Here is an 18258-nt window from a genome sequence, read left to right on the forward strand (position 1 = left end):
CTGCTAGGAAACTGTCCACAGAAGGTGCTCAAGAACAAACAAAAAAATTGCTTTGCTGGCCTCCTTTTATTCGCCTCCTTTATTTTGTCCAGATTAAAATTGCTTTGGAATCTCTTCATTTTTCTCCTTGTTTTGAGGTTTTTCACTGGCCATTTCCCCCCTTTTTCTCTTCTCATTTTCACGCTCCATCCACTTTTCCACACTGCCTTACAGTGGAGGAGCAAGGGCTGGGAAGCATCAACAAGACAGGGGTGCTAAAAGCAGACCCCAGAATGTGCCCAGGCTGACGCCAGGCAACCCCTCCCATGCCTCAGGAGGCTGTTTTTACACAACTACTTTTAACCCAGACAGCTTGGATGGCAGTGTGGTGAATAGTTGGCTCCAGCACAGCTTGCTCCCTCCTTTGCAGGGCCCTGGAGGATTTACTGTGCCAGCTACCTCACGGCAGAGCCTCTGCTACTGCATCTCTGCTGATGATGATCACTGCCCTGCCAGCAAAGTTAGAGCTGGCAGGTGGCCACAGTGTGATCCTGTCTCCAGCCACACAGGCTGCTTGAAATCTGCTCCTGGATCAACTCCGTGCACTCATGTCCTCGAGTGCAGGGCATTCCTTCCAAGAGAGGGTTTTCTTCAGACCACAGTGTCCCTGGCAAGACACCAGCAGGTCTGTGACTCCCACAGGGGAGCCACGCTGGGTGAACACTGAGCTGGGGGCTGGGAAGGGACCTTCAGAGACTCCCTGAGCAGTTCTCTCCAAGCTCTTCCAACAAGGGGTGGAGAAATGAGGGTGGCATCTTCTGCAGAGCACCCTGCGTGTGTGGCCCATGGAGGGGCTGAGAGGCACCACTGACCTGTCAAGTGGCACCATTTCTTAGCTCAAAATTCATGTTTATTGCTCTTCCTTCCCACAGTGTGGATCTTCTGTCCAGGGCTCGAGGCAAAGGATGGGTCACACAAAGTAGCTGCATTCCCTTTCTTCCTAGTTGTGAGACAAGAGAGCAAAGGACTTTGCATCCCATCAGTCAGCTCTTGACCCTTTAGTTGCCTGGAGACGGACAAGAAGGCACAGAGGCTGAAAAATCCTTCTGGGACCTTCGTGTTCTGTCCTGTCAACTCTTAGATTTCTGGAAGCCATCACCCTCTCAATTACCACCCTAGTAAATGCTATAGATAGCAAAGGGCATCCCATTGATGGGAAACCCAGTGGGCACATAAAAGAAAAGCTGCTTCTCATTTCAATCAAAACAGGGCATGAGAGAAGAGAGAACAGAAAGAAAAGGCATCTCTACAGCCAAACCCAAGCCTGAGCAAGGCAGGGGGCTGCCTGCCCAAAGGTCTGGAAGGAGGAATGTGCACACAGAAAGAAAATAGTGTTCATAAACAAGTAAATGAGACGTGAAAGCCCTGCATGCATCCTGCAGCAGTAACCACAGGGAAAAGGGCTGGGCACCAGGGGCACAGGGCATCCTGGGACCAGGCAGCCAGCCCTCCTCCCTGCAGAAACCCAATGCTCTTCCCATGTGGTGGAATAAATGGGATTCCAGTACAGGGGGGCAGAGAGCTGTCACAAGAGAGGGATGCCAAGGCCACAGTACCCTGTCCCCTCCCCTCCTCTCTGCTGGCTTCCCCTATTCCATTCCTCCCCCACACTCCACAAGGACGATCATATTTTTAGTACTCATTTTAACAACTAATTAAATGGCAGAATTAGAAACAGCCTGAGAACTCTGCCTTCCAGAACATCCCTATCCCTTCATTCCCTGTCCCCACTGCTCCCTGATGAGTTGGGAGTGCTCCCAGCTTTGGACCAGGAAGTTCTGTTTCCCCTCTGCAGGATCCTGGCTGTGAAGGCAAGACGTGGAAGTGTTCACAACATCCCAACAGGACCACCCTCCCTTCTCTCTCCACTGCAGATCAGGCACTCCCTTCTCACCTCTGCCTCCTCCTGCCCTGGGCAAAGGGCTAAACTGGGCTTTCAGTGCCTGGGAATCAGCTAAACTGGGCCTTCAGTGTCTGAGAATCAGCTTAAGGAGGTTCACAAGGTCAGCATTCACACAACAAAACTAAAAACTTCCATATCCCTCTGGTATCAGGGTGGGTCCAGTACTGCAAGGCAGGTGAACCAGAGACTTCTTTGGACTAGCTCACCCAACCAAGTCCAGGAAAGATTCAGGTCTGGCCTGGAGAGAGGCCAGACCTACCAGCTGCAGAGTGGGTAATGTCCCCAAGGCTGCTCTGATAAAGCAACAAGAGATGCCCAGCCCATCAGATTTGTGCTGGTGTGGACTCTGCCCTGGAAGCTCCTGCTCCCAGGACATTCTCTGCTGCTGGCCAGGATCTGTGGCAATGCTGAAGGACTCCTGCCCATGCCAGACCCAAAGAAGCCAACTTGCTCCTAGGTCAGGGCTACCCCAGAGGACATTCCCAAGTAACCACAGGACCTTTAAACAGTGAACCACAACGCTGAACCTGCATTGCAGGGCCAGTCTTCCCCAAACACTGAGTCAGAGCCGTGAATGGAACAAATGCATGACAGTTAGTCAGACAGGAAGATGCCATTGCCTAAGGTACCTCGGATGGGAGGGCTGGCCCTCCCTCAGCATCCACTGACCTCTGCCAGATATATGAGCTGGCCTCAGCTTATATAACTACAGAAAGTATTTATAACATCAAATGTTCACCATTCCCTTGCCTTTTGACCACGTTTATGCAGTTCACATGCAGCTACACATGAAGTTCAAAGCATCTGCATTATTACATTACTGGGTTTTTTGAACAAGGCTTTCCACCACAGAAAGTTAAGGATTTTTTTTTAAGGAATTTCTTCAACTCCTTCTGCTTTGTAGTTAAAAATATTTACTTCTAAGTTCTCAGAAAACTCATTCCAGACTCCAAGAAATCTGAATTTGCGAGGAACTCACTGTGATTATGGTGGAAAGACTGAGACAGACAGTATAGTCACAGGGAGTGGTGCAAACAGACCTGAGACCTACCTCTGCTGCTTGCTGGCATCAAGTTTTCTTTCTCTGGGAGCTCCACAGCAGCTGAAACATGGTCTATAGAAATTTCATAGACCACTTCAGCCACTCCAAGCCAGTAATTGTCTTTTATGTTTCAATGAAAGTAGTTGTTGTTGGCTGTATTATTGGTAAACTATCCCCAAGCCTTCAGAAAGGCTGCCTGAAAATTAAATTTCCTCAGGAAAAAGGTCTGGAGGAGAGCAATAGAACTGTAGGTAACCAGCATATGAATGGTCAAGTAACTTCTGGTAGCCCCAAAGAAGCATTGTGAAGAGAAGGGGATGAAAAACAAAGCTCACTGAATACTTCCAGAAGGTGATGACACCAACAGGAAAGTGAAGTCAACTCTCCTGAAAAACACACTCAAAGATCATGAAAAAATGGTTTATAAGGAGATTAAAATCCAGGTGGCAGATTAAACCACTTCTAGAGATGGAGATGATGGAGAACAATAAATCTAGTGACCTTTGGGCTGTGGCAAAGTATTAAAATAGCAGAGGGGAAGGCAGCTGGAGAAGAAAAAGTCTCATGATGCTTCTCCTGAAAACATCTAAGAAAGTGCAGTTCAGAGAAACAAACAGAGCAAAATCCGACCAAGACTCTGCAGACAAGAGGCAGTTTGGCTTCTCAGAGAAGCCAAGGAACCAGTTTGATTAGTGCAGAGAACTAAAGCATGGAGGGTCTGTGAGAACTAAAGAATGGAAGGTCTGTATGTGTGTAGGGAAAAATCAGCGTGGCATTTCTGCTCCATGGGAGCAGACAGGTATGAGGGCTGCAGGTGATGTATGCTGACCCTAATATTTTAAGGTCAGGATAGACAGATTAGCAAGATTTAGCACAAGGAAAGGAGTCTGTCTTTTTGGAGACAGACCCCTCTCTTGTGTATAGACCTGTCTACACCCCTGGCCATAGCTAGGTCCTTAAGCTCAGGAATTTTTCACAAACTGCCATTAACTCCTCCCAAGGCTTTTCCTTCTCTTTACTCACTGCTTTCCTTTCACATCTACACTCAGATTCTCCATTAGCCTCTAGTGAGAGGTTTTGTCAAAAGCCACACATTCATGGCCTCCTCAGTCCTGAGTATCTCCTGTGTGGGACAATAATGTACACTGTGCATGGTACAAAGCAAATGATGATGTGGTGCAGCTCACTGTTAAGGAGAACAGAGTCCATCACCCACCCTTCCCAGCTCATTAAATCTAAAACCAAGGACAGTCTTGAACCAAAGTCTTCAGCTCATGCCAGAGACTCAAAGAAGTTCAGATCCAGCTTCATACTTCACAGCTCTGGCACCAGAGTCAAGACAACTCCCCTTTTCCCCTGAACCTCCACGCAAAAGCCCTGATCCAGCATTTCCAGATGGTGCCATTTCTCATGTCCCTGGCTGGACACAAGCTCAGAGACTGGAGCTAAATGAAGGCTTTTGATGAGACCAGTCACCCCAATTACCCCTCTGTACAACGGCTTGCAGGCCATTGGGAGAGGTCTGAGGGGAATGTGTGTGGCTGAAGCACTTGCTGCAGTCAGATGATTGTCAAGCTGAGCCTTGGAAGTGATTTCTGGAAGCTGAAAGAATAAATTTCATGGAGATTTGCCTTCCTCAACAAGCAGCTGTAGCAATATGCTATCGAAAAAACAGCCCTGAAACTCATTGAGGGAGGGAAACTGGCACAAAGGAACTTTGAAACAGGTCTTTAACAGCAGTATAAAACTTTTCAGGGTCGAACATCACGCACTTGTAAAAGCAGAAGGTCTAGGTCTGCTGTGCAGGTGTCGGGAGTAATTATTTCCAGTTACTTATTGAGAAACACTTTAGACATTTTGACTGCAAAATGTAAAGGGCTTTGCCAGAAAACTCCAACAACTGAAGAGGTGTTAGGAGAGGCAGGAAAAAGCGAAACAACAGAAATAGCAGGAAATGCACAAAACAACCACATTCTAGGGAACCAGTAGACGTTTTGGCTCTTTTGCAGCCTACGAGGACTGATGACCTTAAGGGTGCGCCCTGAATCCTCTGAGGCCAAGGAGAACCTTGCCTCCAGCAGGTAGTAGGCCAAGTTATAAAAACATGGTAAAATTTGATAGTTATCCTCACACTTGCAGCTGGATTCGGAAGTGGCCAGTTCTGGCTGCTGCCTGGGCAGCCCTGGAGTTGCTGAAATCTGCCATCTCAACTCTGAGAACACTGACCCTTCTGGTTTGTATCTGTTTGCTATTATGTACTGCAGAGTGAAATTCACTGTCTCCAGAATACTAAAAGATAGACCTTGAATGTTCAGGAGAAACCAAATGTGAGTAGAACTCTCTCCAGAGCCTGCACTTATGGTAAAACTGTAGTCCCACTACCTTCACCATCAAAAGTTTCTCATAACAATGTTGAAGCCCCTTGTCAGTGGGTAATCTCACAACCCTACCCACATGGATTCAGAGAATAGACAGCTGTTTTCCTTGCAGCAGCAGCTGTTGGTACACCCAAATCCTGTTATTGTGACCTTCGTATGAAACATCCACAATGCTGAAGCACAACACATCCACCTCTATTTGCCAAGTCGAGGAAGAGAGAAGAAAACCAATAATTCTGAGACCCCAGGAATGGGATAAGCTACTTACCCAGGTGACTGAGGGCCTCTTTGTCCCACGGCCATGTGGCAGCACCAGCCAACTCTTCCCTCACCGAACTGGCGAAGTAAATATTGAGGAAATGGGTGCTGTTCAGCTTCAGAGCCTCCTTCAGCTCCTTCACGCTCATGTAAGCCCTGAAATGTCAAAAGAGAGGAAATATTCATCACACATTCCAAACAGAGGGAGGAGAAAAAGTGAGGAAAAGTGGGAGCCACCCAGAGACATCCTACAAAGGAGCATTGGTGTTCAGGGGCCTTGTGGCCCAGAGTGGCCGGCTGGCTCCTGAAATTCCGCATTGTGCAGGATGCCTCCCAGACCCAAGCTGGCACCAGTGCCAACTCGGGCTGGTTTGACAGTGCCAAGTGGCTCCTGCAATCCGCCATCAGGAACCTGGACCGGTGAGTTTGGTTTCCCAGGGAAAAGGGCTGGCATTGGTGTTCAGAGGCCTGTGATGCTGAGTGGCTGGCCATCTGCTACGGTTCTGAAAACTACAAAGCCCAGAGCTGCAGGCACACTGCAGCTGCAAAAGGCATGCCAAGGGGAACTAAAAACAGGATGCTCCCTTGACTCAAGCTGCCACCATTGCCAACTCAGGCTGCTTTGACAGTGCCAAGTGTCTCCGGCAAACTGACATGAGGAACCTGGATTGGTGAGTCTTGTTTCAGAGGGAAAAGTGTCTGGACCAGACCTGGAGACAACCTCAGCTCTGAAACCGAGAGCGTGTTAAAGCACTGAGATATTCAGCATTTCCACAGGATGTCCTGTGACACTGCAAACTCTGCTCTGTAAGGTGCAAGTTCATGTAGTGAGGGGTTTGGGTGAGGGTGGAAGGCACTCATGCAAACCTGAAGAAGTTTTGTTCATTACAGTAGCTTTGTTGGTGAGTTCTCATCCCAGACAAGGCTTTTCCAACAATGGCAACAAAAGAAGCCCCACAAAATATGAGAATAAATGATAAAATATGATAAAACAGGAGGAGAAAATATGAGATGAGGAAGGAAATGCAGAGGTTTGTCATGCTAGGGAAAAGAGAGGGGGTTTGTCATCAGAAAAGCGGAATTTGAGTTGGAAGGAAAGAAGAATTAATCCAGAACTCAACTGCTTCTAACAAGGGTTTTTCAGGGGCTGCCCCTGATACAGGGCAAGATAGGAATGTACATCACACCTTACTGTTGAGAGCAGAGAGGGTTTGTCAGCTGGGGCTGAGAAGTGTCTTCTCCAGCTTCTCTAGCCTTTCTGGGCTTCCATTCCATCCCTTTCCCCAGGAAAACCAGTATGCCAGAGATGGCAGTATGCGGTAAAAACAAGGGTGTCCCAGCAGTGCACAGCCACATCTCTCATCCAAACACATCCCAGGGAATTGCAAAGGAAGAGTATGAGCAAAAGATATCTTGGAACATGCTCAAAAAAAAAAAAAAATTAAAAGAATTTTCTTGCAGCTCTGCTCAAAATGGACCTCGGAGAAGATTGCCCCCTCTGCTCATGATCTGGATCTTTCAGATGAGGTTTGGGATGTCTACAGGAGCCAGCAGAGGAAAAAGCAAGATTTCCCAAAATAAGCTTAATGAGAAGAGGGTAATCTCTGGAGCCAGATTCATCAAAGGGCAAGTTTAGAGGGGAAAGTCTCCTGACAACACTGCTGGCTGTCTCTCCTCCTGTCTTCAGAGCTGGGAATAAAGAGTTGAAAAAACACTGGAATGTGATATCCAAGACATCCATTTCTAAAGGCCACAGGAAGGTAATGGGCTAGGAGAGGTGGGTAGCAATCAGGAAATTTAGGTTTCACTCTTCCCTCTATGTGAGTGTTTCTGCACAGGTCAAAAGACTGTATCACATTCACCAGAATATCAACAATCCCAGCACTGGTCTTTAGGGAGTTTATGTCCTCAACTATGCAAAACAATCAAAGTCTAACCTAATATCAGCAATAATAATTCCAATAATAATAGCAATGGAATTTTAGGGTCTTGGACTGTGCTGCAAATGCCAGGTACCCTTTTAAACGGACTTTAATGATCCTTGTGGGTCCCTTACATCTTAGGATATTCTATGATTCTATAAATTAGGCACTACCATTTCCACCATCTGTGCCATAAACCTCATTGTCTCCACATTTCTATGACTTGTCTCGAAGTCTTCCGAACTTGAAGACCCTGGCCCACAGTTTGTGAAGCCATTCATTTAAGAGATTCTGAGAAGAAAAAGACAAGAAAAAAAAACAAACAACTCATGGAAAGGCTTTAAATACATCACTGTGGAATGATGATGGAAACACACCATTGTGGAAATATGTCATAAGAATGACTAAACCTGCAGCATGAGGCCAACAGCAACATTAAGGTGGCAGAAAGCATTTCATTTATTCCCATGCTTCCAGGAGCAACTGGCACCTTTGAGCTGTGTGGAGAGATTCTGAAGGGAGCACAGCTGTTTCTGTACACTGGGCTCACCATGAAGGAACACCAGCTCTGTTTGAACAAGCTGCTTCTGGTGGTGTCCTTTAGCAGTGATGCCCATTAGTGCATTCCTCACTACATGGGATGACAGACAGGAGGATGAAGCTGAGGATGGGCTAAGGGGAAAAAGGCACATTCTCATCTGAGATGTGAAGTGAGAAAGGAAACCCTTTTCCTTTCTTGTTTGAAATGGCAAGATCCCTAGTCAAGCTGTTACACCAACAGGCTTGTTTAGAAAGAAAGAGGTTGCTACAGCAAATTGAAGAGAAGGAGAAAAAAATGAAAAAAATAAAGGATTCCAGAAATAAACTAGAGCACAGTGGCATGTGGAGCAGAGCTGGGAAAACCCAAGGGCTATTTCCCTGGACCTGAAACAGCGGAGGCTTTCAAAAGCCACTGCTGACTTGGGAGGTGTCAGATAATCAGGGTCTTCTGACTGCCTCTCTCCTACCAGTGAGCCCCAAAAGACCATCCCAGGGCTGGAGGCATCTCACCCATGCTCCCAGGAGCTCCGAAGGTTCAGTGACTTCAGACAGGTCTTGGCTGGGCTATGTGGCGAGATGAGATGACCAGCTTGTCTTCACCAGGCCCTGAGATCTCCCACCACAAAGCAGCATTCCCAGAACACTTTCCCCAGCCACATCAGCTTGTGGAGAGAAAACTCTCCCAACCGGAAAGGACAAATTAGGAGAACTCGATCCCTTGCCTGTGATGTCTGGCCTGAGCATCCCAGACACGCGCCACACTGACGCCACCCCTCCAACCCAACCAAGGCGGGAGCAGGCCGGGAGGAACAGATAGTGAGAAGGATAAACAAACCTGAAGGACATACTTGTGGCATGACTCGGAAGGAATAGAAGCAAAAATTTCATAGAAATAGAGCACAAGGGTGGGGAAGGGGGAGAGAAAGTCTCCTTCACTCATCAAAGCTGCTCGGGGGACACAGACTTAAAAATAGCATCAATTCCTGACCTATGATATCTCGGAAAAATAGCCCCAAAGCCTTCCAGGCTGTCCAAATTCCAAGAGCCGACGTCAGCCCTATTCAGAGGGATATTCCTGCAGTCCCTCTTCTGGAGACATGATGTTTTTCTGGCTGTCGCCTGCCATTCCCTTGACATTAGCAACATTTTTTGTCAAGGCTTAATTATAAATAACTAATTTCCTCCATTGAGAGATCTGGATGGTTCAGGGATGTGTAAGGGTTAGAGGGAGCAGTTCCAGCACTGAGAGCTGTTCAGATGGGTTGGATAGGCAAGGAGAAGAAAGGACCCTAATTTCACCTGCTATGGTACAGAAAGCACAAATATTCTGCTAACATCCCCAAAGATGTGAGCAGAACAATTCTAGAATGGGCAACTCCAATTCCCCTCAAACTACATTTCCTGCTGGCATCCTTAGGTTAGACAAAGAGCATCCAACTGGCATCTGACCCTTTTGCTTCCTGCCAAGGTCAGGCTCTCCACCTCCTTCAGTGTTTCCGTGATTTTCACCGAGGTGAAGGCAGAGCAGCCTTTGGTCTTCACAAACAGCCTAAAGCCTCCTCTGCTTCCCAAATCATTTTCCAATGCCTACAAGACTAGAGTATTCCAAACTAGATGATATTTACAGTAGGATGGGAAACCCAACATGGAAGCACAAAGGAAGGACAGAAGGGTACGTGAAGGTACAGCTATCAGCTGGAAGGAAGGAAAGAAGGAAAACAAACCAACCCCAAAGAACAGGGTAGAGGACAGAAGAGACAGAGATGGGACATCAGGTTTGACAGATTCACAGTCAATGTTTTTCCAAGGGCATCCAAGCCAGCTGTGTGGTGATGCCACCTGGAGCTGGGGGAGCACTTGCAGCCCTGGAAGAGTGAAGCTTGCAAGAAGAGTATGTGCAACAGCAGAGAAAGATTAGGGATGGGAAGGCTATGGAATGACATTATTAGGCATGAGAATGGGAATGAATACCATCCAAAATGATGGTATTTGAAGGGGTGAGCCCAAAAATGGTGGATTCCCTTACAACAGGTGATATTGGCTCAGAGTTCTGCTGAATGGCACTGTTTGATGGCCTGACATTAAGGCACCACACTGCATCCTGTTTTACTTGTATGAGGGGCTGTCATCGTGTGGTGCTTCTTGCTGCTGGAAAAAGGAAAAGAAGATGGAGCAGCTTTAGTGACTGTCACCACAGAACAGCAGAATCAGAAACTCCACTGCAGACTGAGAGGATCTCCACAGGTCATTCTGATCCCCCTGCTCAAAACTAATCTAATTAGACTGCACTGTTCAAGGTCATCTGGGGCCTCAACAGCCTCAAGGACAGAGGTTTCCCAAACTTTCTGGGCAACTTATTCTAGTGTCCAAGCATCCTCAAGTTAAAAATAATTTCTAATGTCTAATCCAAATTTCTTACATTCCCAATTATGTTCATTGCTTCCTGATAATTGTCTTCTTGGAGTCCTGCTCCATCTTCCCTGTGTCACCCCTTCATATCAAGGGGGAAAACTCATCAGATGAAAGTAGATTTGCATGGTAAACTGTTACTGCAGTAGACCTTACTTTATTAAAGTCTAAAGAACCAAAGCTCCCTTTCTGACCAGTTGAAAAAATCACCCGTGATCCCAGACCTCCCTGGAGAAGTCACATTCTTTTCTCAGGCTTTTCCTTGGAACCTTTTGTCCTGACCACGGGGGAGACAACACCTTCCTAACCTGGTTGTAAGTCAGGCACTGAGCTGGCTTGGTCAAAGGAGAAGACTTGATACACCCAGGAGAGACAGAGCTGTTGCAGCTTTTCCAGCACAAATTTCTGGGAGCAACAGCAGGACCATTGCTGGTGGGCAAGTGGAAGAGAGGAGAGGATCTGCCAGCACAAAACACAGTCAGCTGTAAAACAAGCCTGATGTTGGAGAAGGGCAAGAGTGGCACTTTTTAGTGACAGCTACACCATAACAGGAAGCCTTGGGGGCACAGTGGCCATGATGAGCAGGATACAAAAGATGGCACCTCCAAATGAAAAGCAAGGCCAGCACATACCCCCTGCAGTACCATAAATCAAACCGAATTCTCTGGGTACCGCAAAGGGTGCAGCATGTAATGCCACAGGAATTCCACTGCAATTCAAAAATAGGAGTCTTTTCCCTGTAGACCTTTCAGAGGGGATGTGGGAGTGGGGTTGGGTGGAAGCTGTCCAAGTGCCCTCCATGGACAACTGGAAAATACTTGAGACCCAGCCAGCTCCAGCTAACCATACAGCCTAAAGAAGTCACAAGGGATTCCTGGCACTGCTTTCATGTTTTTCAACCACTGCAAGGAAATTCCTCTTCCTACTTCCTGCAAGCAGAGAGGCTCCCTTTTCCCCCAAACCTCTGCTTGACAAATGAGGAATCCCTCAGACTTCCCAGAAATGAGCACCAGTCTGCCAACAACATTTTTAGTGTGGGGGTAAAACATTTCTCCAAGGCTGCAAAGGGTTAATGACAAACACAGCAACCTTGTCTCTGAACCACAGCTCAATCCACGAAGACAGGTGCTGATCCAAATGGTGTGAACATTTTGGGAGAGCAGACTCTCTAAATTCATCTGTGAAGGGAGATGCTTCTCTAGGTGGTGAGCCAAAGTGGATATCTTCCATTTTGGCCCACCAAAGGACTCCTCTGTGTGTGACCCTGGCACAGAGGATGAGCCCAGATGAGTTACCTGCTCTGCTTCCAGACGAGGCTGATGCTCATTCTCATAATTGCAGCTGCCTCACACTCTGGGTTTACCTGCCCCAAAAGTTCTGGCATGAACACAGCTGGGGGGATGCTGTGTTTTTGAGTCCTTCTGTACTTAGTGAGCCTATTTGCATCCCCATGACCATGTCTGGGAGCTCTGACTCCAGTCCAGCACGCTGCTGGTACGCCACAAACATTCTCTGCCAGCATCATGACAACTTGACAAGGCAGTAACATCCAAATGACTCTCATCTGGACAGGCTTTGGTAACACAGCCAGATACAAAACACATGCAAGATGGGAAGGGAAGGCTGAGAAAGAGCCAGACATTCCCCTGGGATCACGGGAAGCACAACACTGCTGGAATAATACCCTCTGTAGTGCTCAGGAGCCTTTCATCAACTTCACTGGGTGCTGGACTCCAGCCAAAGAGCATTTGAGTCCACAAGGGATGAGGATATCACACAGTTCTTGGACATGGCTGGAAAAATCCACCTCTGAGGCACCGGCAGCACAAGTAGAAGAGCTGCCATCACCAGCAGGACAGTTTAAGTTTTGCATGGGTGGCTGAGTAGATGCCAAAGAGGGTGGGAGGGCAAAACAGAATCCTTCAGGATCAGGAGGCTCCCTCATGTATGAGCCATTCCTGTTGGATTCAGAGATAACTCTCAATCTCCATGTGTGAGCATGGGACTGAGGCAGTAGGAGACGCTGAAGGGTCAGAGAGCTGCACTGGCAAAAGCTGCAGATGGGATCAAAAAGACACATTGTAGTTCAAGGCTATGACCCTTCCACAAGAGATTTACAGGGGACAGGGAGCTAGAGGGCTGCAGATTGCTAGCACACAGCTCTGTTACATCAGAGGGTAGTACACAACTCCTTGAGGTCAGATTTGGGAAAGAAATACATTAACATCAGTGTTAGACCAGAAAGCCTGCAGGGCATTTTGCCCTGAAATAGGCTGAAAAATAAGTGCTGCTAACAATGGCATGGCCCAGATATTCCTGGAAGTGTTGGCTAAAAGGTTGTTCACTAAATCATTACTGAATCAGCAAAGGCAATGCTATTTTAGACCTGGTTTTGGTAAGCAGTGCACAAATTATGAAAGAGCAGATGAGAGAGAGAAAACTTGGCCTTAACTTGTAATGAGTGGATTCAGATCAACTTAAATGGAGGGATGAACACAGGTCTTGAATGAAGAATTGAAAACCAGGACTGACCAGCAGACACTGCTGCATCATAGCTGTCAGGGAAATGGAATGCCCTGAAATGAAGCTGACTCCAGTGAAAACAAAGAGTTAAAGATCCTTTCAGAAATAAGGGCAAAAGAAGGAAGAAGCAGATCTGCTGAGGAGCTGAAACTCAGTGTAATTGAGGTGCATCTCTGGACAAAATTACAGTACGGTCGCAAACCTTTTTCCATGTTTGACTACATGGTAGTGGAGGAGAGCTCAAGATAAAGACAAAAAAAGCCAAAAAAAAACCCCAAAAAAACCAAAGGTGGCAGCAGTTGGATGGGGGCTGAAGTGTCAGTGGGACTGGGTGGATGACAGACCACTGGGGAGGTGGCAAGTCCCAACTCCAAAAGCATGGGATGTAGGAATATGTAGGAATATAGAGCAGGGGGCAAAAAGCAAAAGGGAAGTGTGCAGAAATACAAATATTCGTAGATAAAACTCAGTGGATGTAATACACTTGCAGGGGAAATGCCACCTTGGATCCAGAAGGACTGGAAAACAGCTGATAGGGGACTTGCAGAGATGTCTGAGAGGGTGAACAAGGATGACAAGGAAACACACTGATTGAGTTGTCCTCTCTCTAAAGTCCTGTTCCCACCTGGTTCTCTCACCTTGAAAGGGGATGAACTGTTTTTGTGGTTCCAGGAGAGTGCTCTTGAGAACTCCTAGCACTCACTCCTTTAGCCTGCACAGAAGTGAATCCCTCCTAAATGAGCTTTGGGCCAGCTGCAATTTACTCTTCAAAAATCTGAAACCTTTGTCTTAGCACTAACCACCAGCACTGTAGCAGAATCCAAAATCCACAATATTGTGATCACTGCAGGCAAGACTACCACTAGCCAAGCTCTTACAGGCCAGGTATGATTGGTTTGTGAGTAGCAAGTCCAGCAGTGCCTCATTCCCGGCTGGCACATCCAACACTTGTGTGAGGAGCAGTCCTCTACACATTCCAGGAAACTTATGGATGATCTGTGAGCTGCTGTACCATTCCACCAACAGATATCTGGGAAATTGAAGTCACCCAGAAGAACAAAGTTGTGATGACTCAGAGCTTAAATTACTCAAATATTGCTTTGCTGGCCTTATCATCTTGGTTTGGAGGTCAATAGCAGATCCCTACTGTAATATGTCTCTTGGAGACAGCTCCTCTGATCCTGACTCAGAGGCATTTGACAGGACTTCCACAATCATCACAGCTGACTTCCATACGAAGTTCTCCTTAACACAGAGCAAAGCCACAGTCAGGCATCAAGGAGTTGTCTTTGCCTCTGGCATCAGAGCAGGACACCTGGTTTAGAGGAAAGCTGTGTTAATTCCTCCCTACCAGCCTGCCCAGAGACTGTTTGCTTCTCTGCCACATGCTGCTTTCCTCTCTGGATCTTGTTATAGCTCTGTTGACAGCTTACACGCAGGGCAAGAGGGCAGAGATCAGTTTTAAGGCTGGTTGCATGTTGGTACTCATGTTTTAGGGTCTGAACTGAGGATGAGTGCTGAATACATGAGAATAAGCCTCAGGAGAGGTTAACCCCCAGCTGTGCTCTCACACCATAGTGGGCACCCTCAGGACACCAGTGCCAATGGGGAGCACATGTGCATCAAATGCTGGGATCACAGAAAAACACTGGGTTTGTGATATTTGTGGCCTGAGGGCAGGGCTGGCTCACTGCCTCGCTCAGCTGCTTGCTGCCATGCACATAATGGGCACCACAGCCTGTCCAAGGGCCCCTGGGGATGGCTGTGCTGGGAATCCCAGCACATCTCCATGTGTCTGTGTAGGCTCCCCAGATAGCACTGAGCTACCACCAGCCCTGGCATACCTTTGGAGGAAATAAGGTTTTTGAGACATACCCACTGGGACTCAGACAGCATTTTGTTCAAGTTGCTTTTCAGTTTCCAAAAAAAAAAAAAAACCAAAAACAAAAAGCTGATGGTTGTGGCTATTTGATAGACCTGTAGTCATTTTCTCCTGAGCTCCTGGAGGAGTCAGTCCTGTCCTGCAAAAAGCCCCAAGGCCAACCACCAATAACCCCAAGTGGTTCTGCTGCCTGACACAGAACCCACTGCAAGAGAAAGTCCCACAACACTTGTTCTAGGGATGACTGTCTGCAGTTCATCCAGGAACACAAACCCACAGGTTCCTCTCCACCTGTCTGAAATTAAACTCTCTCAAGGAGGAAAGGACCAATTCAGTCCACTGTCTGCTCCATTCCCATCACAAATACCATCCAACACCACCACACTGCTGAAGGGGAAGGGGTGTCTTTTCCATGAGAGGCCTCATGGAAGCATCAAGACACAGCCCCATAGCACAGACATCATCCCTAACAGGAGAGGTCTTGGGGAGACAGCAGCAGGAGGAAGAGGAGCGCTGGGCCAGGCACACACAGCAGAGAAATCCAGGGCTGTGGGAGGGAGCAGTGAAGCTGATTGAAGGAGGCATGAAGGGAGACAAACAAGGGAAGCCTGGCCTCTGGCTCTGCAGGGACTGCCTGACCTCTCCTCCAAGGGGCACGGCAGCTTCGGGCTGACGCCGGCGGCGAGCCTGCGGCCCGAGAGCTGCTGCTGCTGCTGCCAGAGAGGGCAAGCTGCACAGCCCCAATCTGAAAGGACAGCTGGGGCACAAAGCTCCCCATGCTCCTCTGCCCAGCCAAGATGTGGGACCCCTTCCTTCTGCACTGCTCTTCCCCCAGCCTTGGTGCATGTCCTGGAAACTGCCCGTTCCTCTCTGCTCTGCTCTTGTGAGACCCCACCTGCAGTGGTCCAGAGCTGCAGCATTTGGGGCTACCAGGATGAGGAAAATGTGGTCCTGTCAGGGTGAGCCCAGAGGAGGCCACAGAGGTGATCAGAGGGCTGGAGCACCTCTGCTGGGCAGTGTTAAGCAACATAGGAAACCCTGTGCCACCACTTGGTCCACAAATCTAGCATTTCTTACAGCACTTCAGCCCTAAAGCATCATTGGTTTCTGCCAAACAACCAAACTCTACACACATTTGAAATTTAACTCAAAATAGGCTAAATGATCCCAAAAATCTCCTACAGGAGTCTGGCTTTGAGCTTATGTTAGCACTACTGATTCAACCCATGAACCTTCCTTTTCACCCCTCAGGGAAGACAAATCCATGCAAGTCCCATAAACTTCCTGACTTATATGACAATTCTCATGTTGCTTAAGCATAATGGGCCATCAACTTTCCCCTGGGATAAATTTGGCCTGGCAAACTGTCTTTTAGTGCTCTACATCTTGGGGGAGTTGATAGCATTTAGGGTTTATTTTAATGGGAGTCAGTAGCCATGATCAATTGTAAAAGCTCTATTTCCACGGAAATGGGAATTTAATAGATTTTTGAAACACTGGTTATTGACCCAATGGGCCTTAATGGCTTAAAAACAATCTGATTGTCGTGTGTATGAGTAAATGTGTGTGATTTTCAAATGAATACTGGAATAGGTAGTAAAAACCCATTTAAATGGCAGGAACCTGGTCAATAGGGAGTCTCCATTTGCGTGCTTGGCTTTTCTATTTCTATCCGAGTGAATCACAGCCATCTCTTCCTCGGAGAGGCTCACCATTTCCTCATGGCTGAGATCATCCTGAAGCACATGGCCCATCTGAGCCCCAGGAGGGTCTGGGGATGTCTTTCATTAGACCAGGCAATGATGCAGAGCTCTCAGAACAGCCAGGCTCCCAGATGCTTCCACGGTGGGAGCATGCATGGACCATCTCTCATGGATGATGCACCCATTGCTCACAGGGCAACTCCTTGGGAGCTCAGAAGACATGTATGCGCCTCAGACTCTTGGGTTTAAACTCAACCTACAGGCTCCTTCAGGGAAATTCCCAGGCAGAAATCTTGGTTTGTCTGGGGTTGACATATATCAAAGACATCAACAGGAGCAAACTCCAAAGGAATGCACTAATTGCTAAGAAGCGATGGACAGACTAAACCCTGATATTTATTCCACTGACTGAAGGCCCCCTGCTCCAACTAGGGCATGTATTAAGGGTTATCACCCCCAAAAGCTCTCCAAGGTCTACCAAGCACAAGGCTGCAGTTATTCCTCAATTTTTCCACCACTGGAGCAGCTCCTTCCTGGCTGCCTTTTTTGTGAGGCTGCAGGAACAAAGAGACCTAAGATTTTTACCTCTGTGAAACCAAACTGAGGGTTCAGTGACCACAAAGAGGATATCCAAGGACAGGTGTGCAGTACAGCAGGGTTGGGTGAGGGTCATGGCAAGATCCCTTAGAATCAAGCAGAAAAATCCCCAAGAACATGAAAATTCCCAAATTTCAAAGGGACATCTGTTCTCCTGATCCCTCTAACCTTCTCCTTCAAAAATACAATCAGAGAGCTCAGAGCCACAGACTGTTGCCTCTTCTGTTGTTCTCATCACTGGAATAAGCAAAGGAGACAAATACTCCAGGCTCCCCACCTGCTTCCACCCCAGTAATGCATCTCCCACTTCCATGTTCAAGTACCATGGGTTGGTTGAGGTTGGAAATGACCTGGAAGACCATCTCATTCCACCCCTCTGCCATTGGCAAGGACACTTTCCATTAGACCAGGTTGCTCCAAGCCCTGTCCAGCCTGGCCTTAAACATTTCCAGGGACGGGGCAGCCACAGCTTCTCTGAGACATTATCCTTGACAACATGGAAAGAGCTGTAGTTGCAGGGAGTTAGTCAAAAAAATTCAAAAGAATGCGTTAAAGCTGCAGTTTGGAACCATGGAGGGAATGAAAAAGAGCTCTGCCTGGGAGAAAGGCAGTGAGGCAGCAGCTCAGGGAAGGAGAGGGGTCCAGCCTTGCCTCCAAACCAGCTGAGGCAGCATCCCAGCTCCAGCACCCACCACCAGCCTGGGAGAACTTGCTATCCACAGCACAGGGCGAGCACTCACCTTCCTTTGGCAAGGCCAGTGCTGGCTGGGGTCACACAGTGTGTGGGAGAGAGGGCAAGCAAGAAGCAGCAGGGGAAAAGGAGAAATGTGTTTGCAGCCCTGTGTGGTTTTGGGAGGCAGAACTCAACGGTGGCAAGTTATTCTAGAGCCTCTTCCAAGCCAAACAAAGTCAGGGATGGTTCCCTTTCTGTCTGGATTGTTTGTTTCTAAGCAAAATGAGGAAAAACACCCCAGGCCAGAACAAAGTTTTACAGGTCTTTTTGCCTAAGGTTGCACAGATCAGCCTTGTCCCACCTAAGCTACAAGAACAGATCTGTAAATC

At 47.7% G+C, this 18258-nt stretch overlaps 1 protein-coding gene across 1 annotated transcript in view; it reads right to left on the reverse strand.

Moving 5' to 3' along the window:
- The window catches only part of PAPPA2 (pappalysin 2), an 87080-nt gene that overhangs the window by 53756 nt on the left and 15066 nt on the right, over nt 1-18258 (reverse strand). The window contains exon 3 of the mRNA XM_063165408.1: nt 5631-5776. Within this exon, the coding sequence (XP_063021478.1) occupies nt 5631-5776 (146 nt within the window). The remainder of the gene's footprint in view (nt 1-5630; nt 5777-18258) is intronic.

This window comes from Melospiza melodia, chromosome 11, assembly GCF_035770615.1.
Source record: "Melospiza melodia melodia isolate bMelMel2 chromosome 11, bMelMel2.pri, whole genome shotgun sequence".
Taxonomy (NCBI): domain Eukaryota; kingdom Metazoa; phylum Chordata; class Aves; order Passeriformes; family Passerellidae; genus Melospiza; species Melospiza melodia.